The sequence below is a fragment of the Falco cherrug genome, chromosome 4 (assembly GCF_023634085.1).
Source record: "Falco cherrug isolate bFalChe1 chromosome 4, bFalChe1.pri, whole genome shotgun sequence".
Lineage (NCBI taxonomy): Eukaryota > Metazoa > Chordata > Aves > Falconiformes > Falconidae > Falco > Falco cherrug.
The window spans coordinates 82017279-82032510 of NC_073700.1; the positions used below are offsets into that span (position 1 = coordinate 82017279).

Below are 15232 nucleotides of genomic sequence, written 5' to 3' on the forward strand. Positions count from 1 at the left end.
ACTCAGAGATGAGTTATTTTTCCTGTCACATCTTAAGAGCCAGTTGATTCCTCAGGGAAAATATTACCAGTTTCCATAAAAAGGTTCAAAGAGGAAGCCTTTAGTAGTGCACAGCAAGCTTCGGTGGTCCTGTAACACCCAGGACTATGCGAACTGAATTCTAATACAACCACAGGGCTTTCTTGCAAGGAAAAGTCCTGGGGGAAAAAACTACTGGGCAATAATTCTGCTTCTGTAGCACAATCCCTTGTTCATTGTTCTTTTTTAATAAGGTCAGTTACATACATTATACCATCCAATTATCAGACATAATTAACCATAATTAACCATAGGCATGAGGCACTCTTAGATTTTCCCATAAATAACAGGAATATTTCTGGTAATGAAAAAAGTATACTCAAGTATATATCTTATTATTGGCAATGAAGGCGTGAATACTTACTTCTCTCTTACAGCTGTATTTCAGGGAAAATTAGTCATACATAAAATAAAACCAAAAGTGATCTGACCTTCAATGGCAAACTGCTGTCAGAATCTCAGAAATGTCCCTTTCATGTCTCTCACTGACCTCTGATCATCAGGCTTTCCTCTGCTAAACACCAGTGTGAAATCCAGTTTGTGGTGATGGATAGGAAACTGTGAGTAGCTGATGTTTTCCAAAAATAAGCATCTTGGTACATACCTGCACTGCTGCAGTGTTTAACACCTTACCCTCCCTCAAAGCATTTTTTTTCACTGTAATTAAAAGCGCAAAAATAAAATATGTGCTTTCAGAATGATTAAAGGTAATGATTCAGCCATGAGTCATGAGTGGAGAGAAGGTAAAGGGCGGTTAGAACTCAAATCACAAATGCTGCTACTTGAAGCAAAGGAGTAATGCCATTATCTTCAAATAACAGACTCATGACCTCAATGCAGACAGACATAAGCAAAAGGCATGATCACACTCAGTAAGTTAATAGGTTATTCTTCGATCTAAAAAACTGTAGTTCAATTGTCTTAACAGTATTTTTCTTTCCTGGCAAACATTTCTATAACTGTAATTTATGTGCTGATAAGTACTCACATTCAAGTTTTGTGGAAATACGTAAGCAGAAGAAATACCACAAACTCCATAGTGCTTAAAATGTTCCATGATTTTCTTTATTAATTTAATCTCTTTTTAATCAAACATTATTACTACTGGGCTTCCTGCCTCCGCCACACTAAAATCAGCAGGTTAGAAAATAGTGCTTAAAAGCTGTAGTAGCACATCCTGAGGCAGAGGGAGACGGTGACAGCGGAGGCATGGCACTGAAGAGACAACAAATAATGACAAGGAATTAACAGCAAAGAAACAGGAGAGGAAATAGAAACTGGGAAAAGGACAGTGTTATGTTACTGGCATGGAAATAGAAAATGAATCATTAGAGGACACTAGACACACATCTGAAATAAATAAATATAACATTAAGAATGTATGAGTGGTATATTGTGTGTTTTGAATACTAGAAGGGTCTTTTGACTAACAGAAACAGTAAAGAAAGTAGTCACCTTTACGCAAGTATGTTTGGCTCATCAATTAAAATAAAATAACATATCTGTGGATGTGAAATACGCCATTATGTACCTCCACACATAATGAACCTAAAGCAAGAAAGGAGATTTTTTTCAAAAACAAATAAGCATGAGAGAGAGACAGACAGACAAACAATTGGAAGAAAGAATAAAGGAGGAAGCATTAAAATATAGCAAGGGGCCGCTGGGAGAGGGTTCATTGTGTATCACTTTTCTTTGCCAAACCATAAACACAAGGACACTCAGCAGTTCATTCTTACTCAATGTTTCCACATTTTTCTGCTGTTTTCCATAGGTGGGGCAAAAATGACAAAGGACCGAGCCAAGTTTTCCATTGGCTCTGGTATTAATATGGAAGTGCTTCTCAGTATGTGAGATACCTTATTTTTGCTTTACCTTGCAGTTTGTACCTGCATTTCAAACTCAATATTTTTACACTTGTTTCCTCTATAGAAAGAGAAAACCCTGAAGACCACAGTACGTCTCTTGTTTGCCTTGACCAGAGCTACTGAGAGTAGTAGGTACCACAACATACTGTGGCTGAGGTCTGTGCCTGCTGAGAGCTACTGAGGGTCGTGGGCCCCCAGGGAGCTGGCTCTGTGGTCCGCTTTGTTTTAATTCCAAACTGAATAGGTCAAACACCAGCAGGGAACCAGGAAACCCAGCAAAACTCTGCCTCATGGCCATCGTATAGGGCTGTGCTGGAACCAGAGGTTTTATGGAAGAAGGATAGACCAAGAATAGTTTTTTTGCATTCAGCATTAGCAACCCCAAGAGTTTAAAAATCATGAGTCAAGCCTCATATAATTACTAGGGTGGGTTAAAAGGGAAAATACTTTAAAATATTACCTACTAAAATCTTCTTGTTTGCCTCTAGATTTTTAACCTTTTATAGCTCTTGTTTTTAGCAGTCAGAAACATTTGTTAAAGAAAGCAAATATGCATGGGGGAAAAAAAAAAAAAAGAAAAAAGAAAAAAAAGAAAAAGCAGCAGTCACAGGATTCCAGAAGCTAGAGTCTTAAGAAAAACTTAAATTATGGGCAACATAGTTTGCATAATAGTGCAAGACGTGGCAATGCTTTGAGCATTCTCTGAGAACTATTGCTCTTCTTGATGAATTCCATCCCTGAGCCATAGATCTTTGTATCACAAGTTGAAAGGCAAAGTCCAAACAACTCTTACCTTTGGTGCCATTCAGCTTAGTAGTGTCTAATCGCATGACATAAAATCCTGAAAGCTCAAACAATTTTTTCCTGTAAAAAAGGAAGCTTTAAAAGATCTGATCAACTACCTCCTTTTAGATTATGGTTTAGGTAATGATGTCCTTAATCCAGGACTTCAGAGAAAACTGGAGACAGGACAGACAACAGAAGGGAGTGCTCGGTCCTTTGTATTTGGTATACACAGTTTACAACTTTACCCATCATCATTTATCTATCAAAGGGCTCTCATTTTAATGTAACAGAACATCCTGTTAGCCACTTATGGTAACAAGGAACTGTGCAATTGTATTGCTTTTAATTAATGCACCATACCAAAGCTTGACTTGCAGTAAATATTGCATCATTCTTGTTTTGTTACAGGGAATGCTCTGCCCTGATCCTGAGGTCAGCAGCAAGTTTTCGGTGACTTGAATGACACAGGGTCAGGTCTCAAGAGAACACAGGTTTCAGCTGCTTACTTCTGGGTTTTCAGTAACTTGATATTGCTGTGTACATAGTCCAGGAAAGGCCATGTGTAGGGATGTGACATTACAACAGCTGGAAAGAACCGGGGAAGTCACTTTTTTTAACACTCTTGCTGAAAAAAAGTTCTGTTTATCTACATTTTCCCTCCAAGGTGTGCCACTGGGGACTTTAATGACAAACAAAACCAAAAGGAAGTCTTAAGCAATACTGCAAATATTACAAATGTTATTTATGAAGTTTCTCAGTTGGACATGTGAGCTAGGGCTTTAGCTTGCACAGTGTTTTTATTTCCAGAAACATGAAACAGTGGCTCTCTAAAAGAAAAATCATTACTTGCACAAAATCTATTATATCTGTATCTATCTCTATCACATAATTTACCTGATTTCACTTGATCCCATACAATTGTTTAAACCACACAACATGGTCAAACTCTTAAGAAACAAGCAATGGAATATTAAAAAGGTGAGGGGAGAAGGGTGGCTTACCAAAATATCACTAACATATCCTAGCAATAAGCAATCTTTGCAGTTAGCATTTAATTAATTCAATTAACTGCATGTAATATATTAACTACACATAATTCAATTCACTGGCTAGCTAGTCTCCGGAGTGTCTTGATTATATAAAAACAGAGATCTTTGGGATGACTGTTATACCTTATGCAGTGGCTATAAAGACAGTATGAACTAGATCCTGTACTGGTGCAGGGTGCATAAAATATTGAAATAGTTTATATTTGAAAAAACTCATGACAAGCAAGTTGACAGGGATATAGCTACCTAACATATAGCTAATGGGAGAATGATGTGGCCAAGGGTGTTTCTATTAGCTTGTTGCTGAAACTCCCTCTTCTCTGGGAAAGGCAATCTGTAGCTTCCAGTCTGTATCCAAAAGATTGCTCACACATACCCAGTGGATGTAATTGTAAAGCACAAGAGTCTTGGACACCCATGATGAGTCTGTTCAAGCCTGCAGACAGACGAGTTGTTCTCGCACTTTGTGTTGCTCAGTATGCAGTGGGAAGAATGTTGCTCCTCTCCTGGCACCTTGCTTTCAAACAACCTATAGAAAATGCCAAGTCCTTAGAAGTAGGAAATTGGGATTTAAAACCCCTTGGAAAAGAGAAAATTTATTTGTCCTTTGCTTTAATGACTAGGTTGCCTTTATCAGCCACTTTTTATAAGGGATGCCGTTCTGTTAGACATGTTAGATGCTCCCAATAGTAGAACCCCCCCACCCCCTCATTTGGCCAAACTGTGGCTGCCAAATTGAAGCTGAGGAATGTTTCATTTCCAGATTCCCATCAAGCTGAGAAATGAGACACTTTTAAGGTAGGAAAGAAAGGTTTCTGTAGAGTTCATGATCTCTGAGAAAGTAAGCTGTAGCACGGGTATTTGGGTTACACTTTGTGCCTGGTTCTTGCATATTTCATTTATTAGAATTGCCCTCATATGAGTACAGCTGTTTTGTTTTGGGTAAGATCTTAGTTAAACTACTGTGCCTTTTATATTTGTCACTAGCTTATATATATTTTTAAATTTATTTGTAGGCAACTGATAGTGATAATTTATTTGTAGGCAACTGATAGTGACAAGCATGAGAAACTGGTGATTTATGTAGAACATTTACATCTTCATCTAACTTAACCTTTGAAATCCCATTCCTTTCATTACTTCATGTAATCAATGACATTCATTAAGATATCTTTGAAATTAATTTAATTTAATTCAGATCTTCATTATTGTCCTTCCAAGACTTTTAAATGCAGAAAATGTTAAATCTTTATCCTGTTCCTGTCTCTTTTAAGGATTTATTTTGTTAAGGAAACTGAATTTCAATATGACTGACTCTTCATTATGTTACTTAGTCATTGTATTAAACCGACCTCAAAATATTCCTGTGAGGCTGATGTCACTATTACAAATTTTTACAATATAGATACTCTAACTTATGGGGTGATGTAAGAAGTTTGTAGATTGTATTGTATTTCTGGAATCAGATTCTATAATTTTCTTAAATATTTAATAATAACTTTCTAAGGAAAAGATCTCAAACACAGTACTTTGATTACGGTGAGCAACACCATCAGTGTTGCCATCACCCCTATTGCACAGATGGAGAAATTCAGGGAAAGAGACAATAGGTTTTGGTCAGAATTGGTGGTACCAGAGAAAGCTCCTGGCTACTGCACTGGTGTGTTAGGCACAAGATTGTATTTCCACTCTTAAACTCAGAGGTATTTATTTATCCATTTCTTAAAATGGCACTGGAAACTTACCTCATTTTGAATAAAAGTTGGAATTAAACATGTCTACAAGTATTTAAAATCTGATTTCTTCTAGGCCTTTTTCATGGGACATTTTTTTCATCTTCTCATTATGTAAAGTGAAGAAGATCCACTATTAGTCCTCTATTCAAACCCACCTTCAGTTTAGGAAGGTATTATTTTGCATCCCAGATATTAGTACCTCTAATCAAAGTAACACCTGCTTTCTCAGTCAAATATTTCAAGGTCTTTGAAAATAATCTAAAGTGATAGGCACCAAGGCATTTGACACACAAATGGAGTAACTTAAAAAATTGATGTTTTAAAAAAATGTTATATAAAATTAAGCTGATAGTATCACTAGACAATGGATCAATTTTATTTATGAAACATTACCATGTTTCTGACAATTTATTGGAAACATCCAATTATGTAGACAGTGGCATCTGTTACAGTCAGAGGTGGATAATATGGGTTAATTGAAAGTAGGCTGTCTAAATATGAGATGTCTTTAACATCTTAAAGGAAAATGGAATGCGAAAAAAAAACCCAATCCAAACATAAACCCATTTTTTTATCCAGGTATTGAAGCATGCAAGACAGCCTACATATTTTAGCTACTTGACTTTAAGCACTTCTAAAAGTCTTGGAGCCAAATAAAAAGTTGGAAGAGTGTGAGGAAAGAAAAACAAACTGGCTCCAGTATTTTTGCCAGTCCTGCTGTTTGGAGACTCCCTTTACCATTTGTATTTAATTTTCCTATCTTAGTACAAACCATCTTTCCAACAGCTCCTGAAAGACAAGACGTGCATCTCCCCTGAGATCACCCTGGCAGGAAATTACCAGAAATTAAGCGCCCAGCCTTGCAAATATTTTGTCACGTGAATAACATTAGACAATGGGAAACCCATGTGTAAGTGCTGGCTTGATCAGTGTCTAAAGCTGGCAACTGCAGGTGTACTCCTTAAATAATTCAGTCTAAACTGCAAGTCTGCATTATACAACACATACATCAGCCGATCTTATTGAAGATGTTTCAGCTCATACTAGTTTGAGTTATTTTATCATGCTGCTTTTAATAATTTTCTTGCCTCAACTACTCATCCTCATGTAGCTGTATGTTATGAACACCGAATCGGGCATGACACTGAGATTCTGGTGTAATTCAATCATTACGGAAAAACTGACATTCACATATGTTTACGTTTAGCCTCAATAGGAAGACAGTCAGTCACTTTATACCAGGTTACAACAAATATGATTTTAATTATTCCTCTTGTGAAAAATACTTTTCACATAAGATTACTTACAAAATCACTGCAAAATGCAATTAGTTTTACATGGTTTCTAAGACTTTGTAATCCTTTGAATGTAAAATTACATGCTGTGAGAAAATATTTTATCTAAATTTGGGAGAAATTGCAGATTTCTTAAAAAATCAAATAAAAATGAATACACATTCCAATGAACCTTTCAAACTTTCACATGAAATCACAACCCTCTCCTATCATAAGTGAAATGATTGCGATTCAGCAAGATTCATGGCTGACTAATTCCAAGGAACTTCAAAGGTTATTCCAAGGTGATGTTCCCATAATTAAAGTGACGTTAGATCTGTTCTTTCAGCGATGTTTATCTTTAGATGAAGTGATCTGCTTCATAATTTGGATTCCCCAGAATGCAGCGCAGAGGGAAAACAAAACCTACAACAGAGAATTTAAAATGAGGAACATTACATAAGATTTCTTAAATTATACTTGTCTGTAAATATAATGAATGGGTGAAAACAGTGAGCTTTTCAGTAGAGAAAGTATACAAGAATTCTAGGCATACTGATAAATTCACTTCAGGAGCATATGCTTTCTTTTTTCTATGGTTCTTCATTCTGTACGTTCCTGTTTGAATTTGTTCTTTCTGAATGGGACCAAAACAAAATAACTGGCAAAGTCTGCATGACTGTCCCTACTTTGTGATTGAGTTTGGAGTTGGAGTACTCGGAGTCATATATAATAAGACTGGACAATAATTGCACTGAATGTGTGTCACATCTGGTGTTAAAATCTTAACTGTTTTTTTGGCAAATGATCTGAAGAATGCTGCCATGGTAAGTTGCACGGTCAGGTCCATACAACCAAAGTAGCCTTAAATAGAATCTACAGCAAAATAAGTGTTCTAGCTGCAGTAGAATAGATCAGTACTGATGCCTCAACCTACTATTTATGATGAGATATAAACTAGACTGGAAAGAACTTAAAGATGTAATATTCTTTATCTTGTCCTTGGCTTTGTGCATATTTTATTTTAGTCAGTGAATTTTAATGAAAGATCTATTAATATATATATTTAATTAGTTTACTTGCTGAAAACTGCTTTGGGATGAGTAGGAATACTTGCAGGGTAAAGTCTAATTCAGATAATAGCTTTGTCCAAAAACCAAGAAAAAGAGCAGGATAAAACGCATGTGCACGTGTATATGTGAAATTTTGTATTTTAAGTTTTCTTAAATAAACCTTTGTCTTTCATGTAGAAAAATTTCTCTAATTTAGAAAATTGAAAAATTAAGGCAGTTGTTATGGGTTACTAAAGTGAAATTTTTTACTGTGAGTTAAACAAAACATTCCATTTATACTGGAAGATGCCTTGTTGGGGTGATTTTTTTGTTTGTTTGAAGGGACAGAGAAAATTTAAAAGAAAAGGAATTTTGGGGTCAGGTTATAATATTTCTTTTTTCAGGTTAACCTGCAATCAAAAAGATACTGACTAGGAAAGCTCCATTTTTAACATAACATCATTTAACGTTCAACATTTAACAATGCATGGCCCAAAAATCTACTTCTGTCCTCATTTATACAGTCACTCACCAAAGTACATGAGATCTGAATGTCCAACATAAATAATAAATGATCATAATATCTAAAAAGGTACTCTTTTTGCACTCATTGAAGGGAACATAATGGGATCAGGTCTGATCCCTTTTCACAACATCTTTGGGACAGATACAGGCTCCATATAATCTATGCATTACATACTTAGTAGCAGGAGATGGAAATAACACAATGCATCAGTAAGTAGAATTCCAATCAAATAAAAAAATCCAGTCCCCATTCAACCTCTATCAAGACAAATTCTCCTTGACTATTTTCATTGAAGGCTTTAATTCTTCTTGAGCAAGGGTGGTAGGCTGTGTTTAAAACCTCTGATGACACTGTTGGTGCTGTATTTGTGGTCCCATTTGTAAGAAAGACTCATAAAATTCTCACCTAAAGACTTACTTATAAGAGTTTCAGACCTTTAGGTATGAAAGATTTAACTTTTTTTTTTGCTTGCATTATCACGAACACCTTGTAAAACTGCATAGCTTTATTTTACAGCTATGCAATGGAAAGACTTTTTAAGCATTGCTGCAGGCACATACTCTCCGTGTTTTGTGAGATGTTTTATTCCTTTGCTGAGATGCCTCGTAGAAGAAAACCAACTACAAATAACTCTCTGTATTTCTGATTTGGCTGTTACGTGATTGGGATGAGTATGAATCGTGACATACAGAAAATGATGACTTACATATAACACGCTCTTAACTGTAGAAAAATTCTTTGTTGTGCTATCTCCAGAAACAGATCTTATCCACTTGTCATAATTAGTACTTGTCTGACACATGACTAAACTCCTTTCATTCCTCACCTCAGGAAGATCACTCCTATTCCTGGAAGATGCATTAAATATAGAAGTATTTCATTTTCAGAAGAAGCACGTTTAAGCACATTTAATGACTGAGGTGCAGGGCATTTGTTGGGGATTAATGACTGCTGGGAGATGATGATCACCTGAAGAAGCACAGCCATGGGCCATTAAGCCCCAGGAAATGTCCTCAGCTAAAGACGATTATTGCTATTACAGCCCAAAAATGAAAAAAACATCTCGCGTGAATTTTTCATTTCAAAATGGAGTGATGCAGTTTCTTCTTTCTTAATTAAATTCTTTATTGTGAAGTTCTCAAGCCACACAATCAATGCTTGCGGGGGCGTACTTCAAATTGTAGTTATTACATCCAGAATGAAAAAAACACATACTGCACATTGTGGATCTGCAGAACTAGTTTGGCTTTGTGATTCTATAAAAGTATTGATTCACTGCCTATCAATGTCAGGACTGCCAGTACTCGATGGAAATAACGTAGTCATGAAACAATAATGCTGCAAGGTTGTGGGGGATGAGGTTTGAGAAAAACCCAACCATCAGGGAAAAAAATTAAGGGGCCACATCCTCCCTTCCATGACAGCAATTCTGGCTGGCTCTACTGCTACAATGCTGACCTACCCTGAACAGAGCCAGCTGTACGGGGCTACCAAGCAGAAACTTGCTGTGTAGGTTGGAGCTCAGTTTCTTTTGATTGCTGCTATATATTTTGGAGTTACAAGGCTTGACCCACTTGAATGAACGGTGCAATCAGGTGATGTCAGCAATGGAAAGCCGAGATGATATGTGCCAGAATTTTGAGCAGACAATAGCGTGGGCAGCAGGAAGAAGCAGAAAAGCATTCCAACAGGCAACCTGAACTACAGTTGGCCAGTACGTTTCTAATGCCCCTGGGAAAACATATTTCCTGAATCCTATGTGCAGATATTTTTCTATTTCTGTTCAACTGTCTTGCACCCTAACAGGTTTTGTTTTGGTTTGGTTTGATGGGGTTTTTTTGTTGTTGTTTTTTTCTTTGCAGTTTCTAAATCTATTGTCACAGAAATTCTCATTCTTTCTTGTACTGTCCAAACCAATATTTGTCCTTTGATAAAAATACTCACATACCAGTCTCCTAACTCAGCCAGGTTTGAAATAAAGATAGAATTAAATAGTACTTTTCTCTATTTTTACACTGAGAAAAATCCTCCCACAAATAATACTGTATAAGAACAATAGTTTCACTTCTGTCTTCAAATGAAAAATTACTGTGGACAGTGGTCATATATGGAACAGCTAGGCCTAAAAGTGGAATTTCTCACAACTGTATATCCAGCAAAGTTAAATGCAAACTTTGTGCTGCCTTAATATAAGAACTTGTTACATTTACCTGTTCAAGTAACTACAGATTAATTATAGACTGTTCTTTAGACTGTTGGAAAAGGACAGTCCTTTTCCAAATATTTACATTACCTCCTTTCACAAAGTCTTTCTATTTCCAAAGGGTCCATATTGTCTCTCTGAACAATCTAAAGAAATGTAAATAACATTACTCACAAGAACAAAGACAGCTTAACTAATGGATTGATTGCAGGACTGAGTCTGCTCTTCACAGGAAATCCCCAGGGGAGTGATCAAAGTTTATTAGGCTGTAAAGTACTTTAAAATTATCAGCTAAATTCAGGCACCCACTTCTGCATTATTAGCTTTGCTGCTGATCACTAATGTAATTTTCTGCCATTTTCTGTTTTGTAATGGCTTTCTAAATCTGAGTTGCCTAGACACTGTGTCTTTACTTTTGCAAATTTAATCTGGATAGAATTAGAAGGCTTTAGACATTGGTCTAGATATGTAGCCAAATGTCCAAAGATAGCCCTGCTTTAAGGAGGGGGAAGAGGCCTGAACCACACCACCTTAGATCCTTTCCAACCTAAATCATTCAGTGGTTCTCTGATATTTCTGATTCTGCCCAGACATGTTCACTCCAAATTTCACTGCAGAGGCAGTCTGCAACTGTGCAATGAATTGGCTGTATCTGGGGTACAACACCACATGAACAGCCGTGTTTATGATACTGAATTCTCTGAACATCTCTGTGCTGGCTAATGTATTCCTAGCTCTGGAGAGGGCTCAGGAAGACCAGCACATCCACATAATTCATTAGGCTGGTTGTTCACATCATAAAGTGGACCTGGTACTGGCAAGTATGATAAACGATGAGCCCTCTCAATGTGATACTGGGAATAGTTTAACTGATACTTCAAATCAAACATGATTTGCATGTTTGCAAAACCTAAAAAAAGGTTCTTTTTATATTCTTTATCTACAAATCTGGACATGACTTCTTCAAAGGCTCAAGAAATCATTTCATACTATAAATAACAAGGGCAGAGTAATTTTTAGACTTTATCTGGGAAGACTGTATCTGGGTAATGTCATTGTCCTTTTCTAGTAAAGATGGAGATCATAAACAGACATAACAGTTAATTAAAAATGCTAATATTAATAAAAAATGATTGAATAAACTATCCCAGCTTTCACAAGTACCCAGCCGGTGCATTTCCCCCATTTCTCTGCACAGGGCTGCTTCAGGTGCTAGACTCCACAGAGGAGATAGAAAATATATGTTTCAGAAATGGGGAAAGGGGTTCACTACTTCTGGAAGTCAGGATTTGGGTAATAAATGCATGGATCTTCATTCTCAGTGCAATGTTTGGAGATGAGCAGCCTGAGGTTAGTAGAGAAATGCCATGGCATTAACAGCAGATCCAGAAATCACTGATCTAGTATAGTACACAAATCAAGATTGCACTGGCAAAAGAAGTTGGAATAACAATACCTGGAAAGGGAAGCCAAGAAACAAGAAGGTTCCTTCCCTGTGTGATGCCTTCCACACAATTGGAAATATATGGAGAAGGGAGTGGGAAGCTGAATCTACTTATTTATTCCTTTATTTATTTATTTAGGGGGGTGGGTGGGTGAAGGAACTGCGGATAGAAGGGAACAGGGACAACTGTGACAGTAGTGGCTTCATAGCATTTGTCCAAGATGTGGCAGGATGTCTGGAAATCCTCCATAAGGATTCATGACACACATACAGACTACCAGTGCAGCACACATCTCACAAATTCAGCATGTCCCTGACCTAGAACAAGGTGTAAGAGACAGCTGGCACACACAGGATTAAGCCAAGTACCTTCAACACCCACAAAGCATACTGATAGTTCACTCACAGACTGGTTTCTTGCTACTATGATATGTCTCATTAGTTTTGTACTTCATTATTAACAGATAATGAGAAAATAATAGGCAAGCGATATATGCATCTCCTTCCTATTCTGTTAAATGTTTTAAACATTCCTTCCTTTATTAAAATATGGTCTGAGACTCTAAAGCTAGATAATGCATGAAAACATAGGCTGCAAAAGCCCCCATACCTTAAAAGGCTTATATTACCTATCCAGGAAAGACAAAGAAAGACCTGGAGAAAGGATATATATTCCTCAGTTGCTTTCACAGCTGGGCACATCCCCACTATGAAATCAAGCGCACTGCAGAGATGCCTGAGCTTGCAAGAACATAAGCTGCTAAATCTCCCTCAGCACAGCACCAGGTTGACTCGGTCTTTCCTGGCATTGCACACAAGCTAGTAAGTCCCATCCCTCAGCTAAGCACATCAGGATTTTTTACACAGGCAGTGCTACTGCAGTTATATTTAGACATAAAATGGCTTATGTGTATCCAGCACGATACCTTGCATCATGTCCTCCACTCAGGAGAAACCAACCCACTGCTTCTCAAATCACTTGCCTAGATATATGTACCCTATTTAGATGGTACCTATGAAATTCCTTCTCTCTTAGGTCACAGAATAATTCATAACCTAAGCAGCAGGATTTGGAAGGTTTTACCTCATTCCCCAAAAGAGAGAAAAACTCACTAAAGTGAGAAGCTTTTCTGCCATTCATGTGAATAGGAACACCAAACCATTTTAATAATTATTATATCTTCACCTTGTGATGAGCTAATGCAAGCTGGTGACAGTGTATACCCATTAACATATATATAAAATCTTTGTATCTCAGTATAAAATTTGTTTTAAAATATTTTACTGAAACATCTGAGAATACGTCCCACAGCGCTACCTAATTCCATCTATAAATTCTTAGACCATTCTAAAATGTTTAGTGATTTCAAGTTGTCCCCAAAGTACAAACTTGTTAAAAAAAATAAATTCTTTTTAGCTGTTCAATGAACATTTAAAAATAACTTCTAGAACAAGTCTGCTTCATTGTTTTGCACATAAATGTTAAAAAAAAAACAACAACATTTTGTAATTATAAATTATCAATCATCATCCAGGCTTAAAAATTTAATGAAACCCTCAAACAAAATACATACTTTTTTACACATTCTGGAGCATAGTATCATTTTAGAATTTGTTTATTGTTCCTTCATATTGCTTTAGTTTCATTTTTGACAACACAGTACTAAATAAAAAAGTTCAAAGATCAACAGTTTTAGAAGTCCTTAATTCTGAAAGTCACCGTTTTTATTTTAAATATTCTGCATTTTTTCAGCCTCCATTTTCCCTCAAAGCTGAGAAACAACTGGCATGGAAATTTTCTGGATTACTGTATTTTAAATTAACAATTAAAAATAAAGCTTTCATAAAAGTTAAGATGAAAAAACTTAATCTGTAAACATACCACTTTAATCTGTTGCAGGCTAACAAGCCAAATGAGATTGAAAGAGATATTAGTAGCTGTTCATTGCAGAAACAAAATATTTCAGATATTCCTGTCTTGGTTTGGCTAAAGCTGTCAAGTTTATTTTCTTAAACATTTAAACAGGAAATGTACCCATTGAGATGAAACATCTCATTTACTCTCGCGCCTGTCACCAACTGTAGCATAATTACATACACCCCACTGCATCACCTCTTGCTCAAACACAAGTTGAAGAGTAAACCAGACATCTGCAAAGAACTATTTCACTTCATATGATATTAATTAAATTATATGTAAAGAGCAGTTTAATCTCCCTTATTCAAGAAATATGAAGATCAGTTTAGTTTAATCAATAGTTTACCACAGAGATCTTGTATTTAATCAAATCTAAATTGTTCTCTAAGGCTTAAGGTAATGTATGCTTTAAACTGCAATATTCTATGTAAGAAAGGCTGGACATGTGTATTTCGGTATTCTTTTCATACGGTCATGGGTTTCAGAAAAGTTTAGGTACTGGTTAATCCTGCACTGAAGTAAGTTTTTACTTAAAAGATGAGGCAAATTCATTTAAAGGAGCCCATGCCGGAGGGACCTCTCCTTTATGCCTGCATCCTTGCCTCAAAATACAGAGAAATTGCAGCTACAGAAAGAAAAACGACTGTAGTTTGAACATGGAAGAAAAATTGCTAAACATTTCAGAATTTGGACTGTATGTTACCTAGCTGTGCAACATTTACCAAATAAGCATCTATGGAGATAGTTCAATCTCTTCTATCCCTTCATTTTTACATCAGTTTAATACTATGCTGGCATTGCAGGAAAATGTCAGGGAAGTCAGTGTCCATTCTCTCCATCATTAGCAGAAATAAAATATTATACGTTTCTACACAGACGGTTTCATTTCAGAGTGTGGCAGTTGTGTGTGAGCACCCTGGCAGGGTGGTGAACAGAACCAAGAGTGCTCTGTCAGCCTGAAAGCTCTGACAAAGGTGGCTGCAAAGTGGAACATCTCCACTCACTGGTATACCAAATACCCTCTTGAGAGACTAGCTACAAGCTCCAAAATGGGAATTTTTCCATTGTGTGGGGGAAAAAAAGTATTAAAAAAATAATCCCAGCCTTTAACTATAACCCACAGACATTAGATCACTGACGGGAAAAACTTTGTTGCAGATGTTGAAAAGAAGTGATGGGAAAAAGCTGGCTACTGTGACTAAAGGCAAATTTGAAAGAAAGGAATAAGAATGTGCAGAGAGGGGTCAAACAACTGAGTGACAAGCAGAAGGGATTTCCAGCACAGTGAAAAAACACCA

General features: G+C 36.5%; 1 protein-coding gene across 1 annotated transcript in view; it reads right to left on the reverse strand.

Moving 5' to 3' along the window:
* Positions 1-6749: 6749 nt before the first annotated feature.
* Positions 6750-15232, reverse strand: part of AGMO (alkylglycerol monooxygenase) — a 192023-nt gene continuing 183540 nt past the window's right edge. Inside the window, exon 13 of the mRNA XM_055709039.1 lies at positions 6750-7217. Within this exon, the coding sequence (XP_055565014.1) occupies positions 7137-7217 (81 nt within the window). The 3' untranslated portion in view covers positions 6750-7136. The remainder of the gene's footprint in view (positions 7218-15232) is intronic.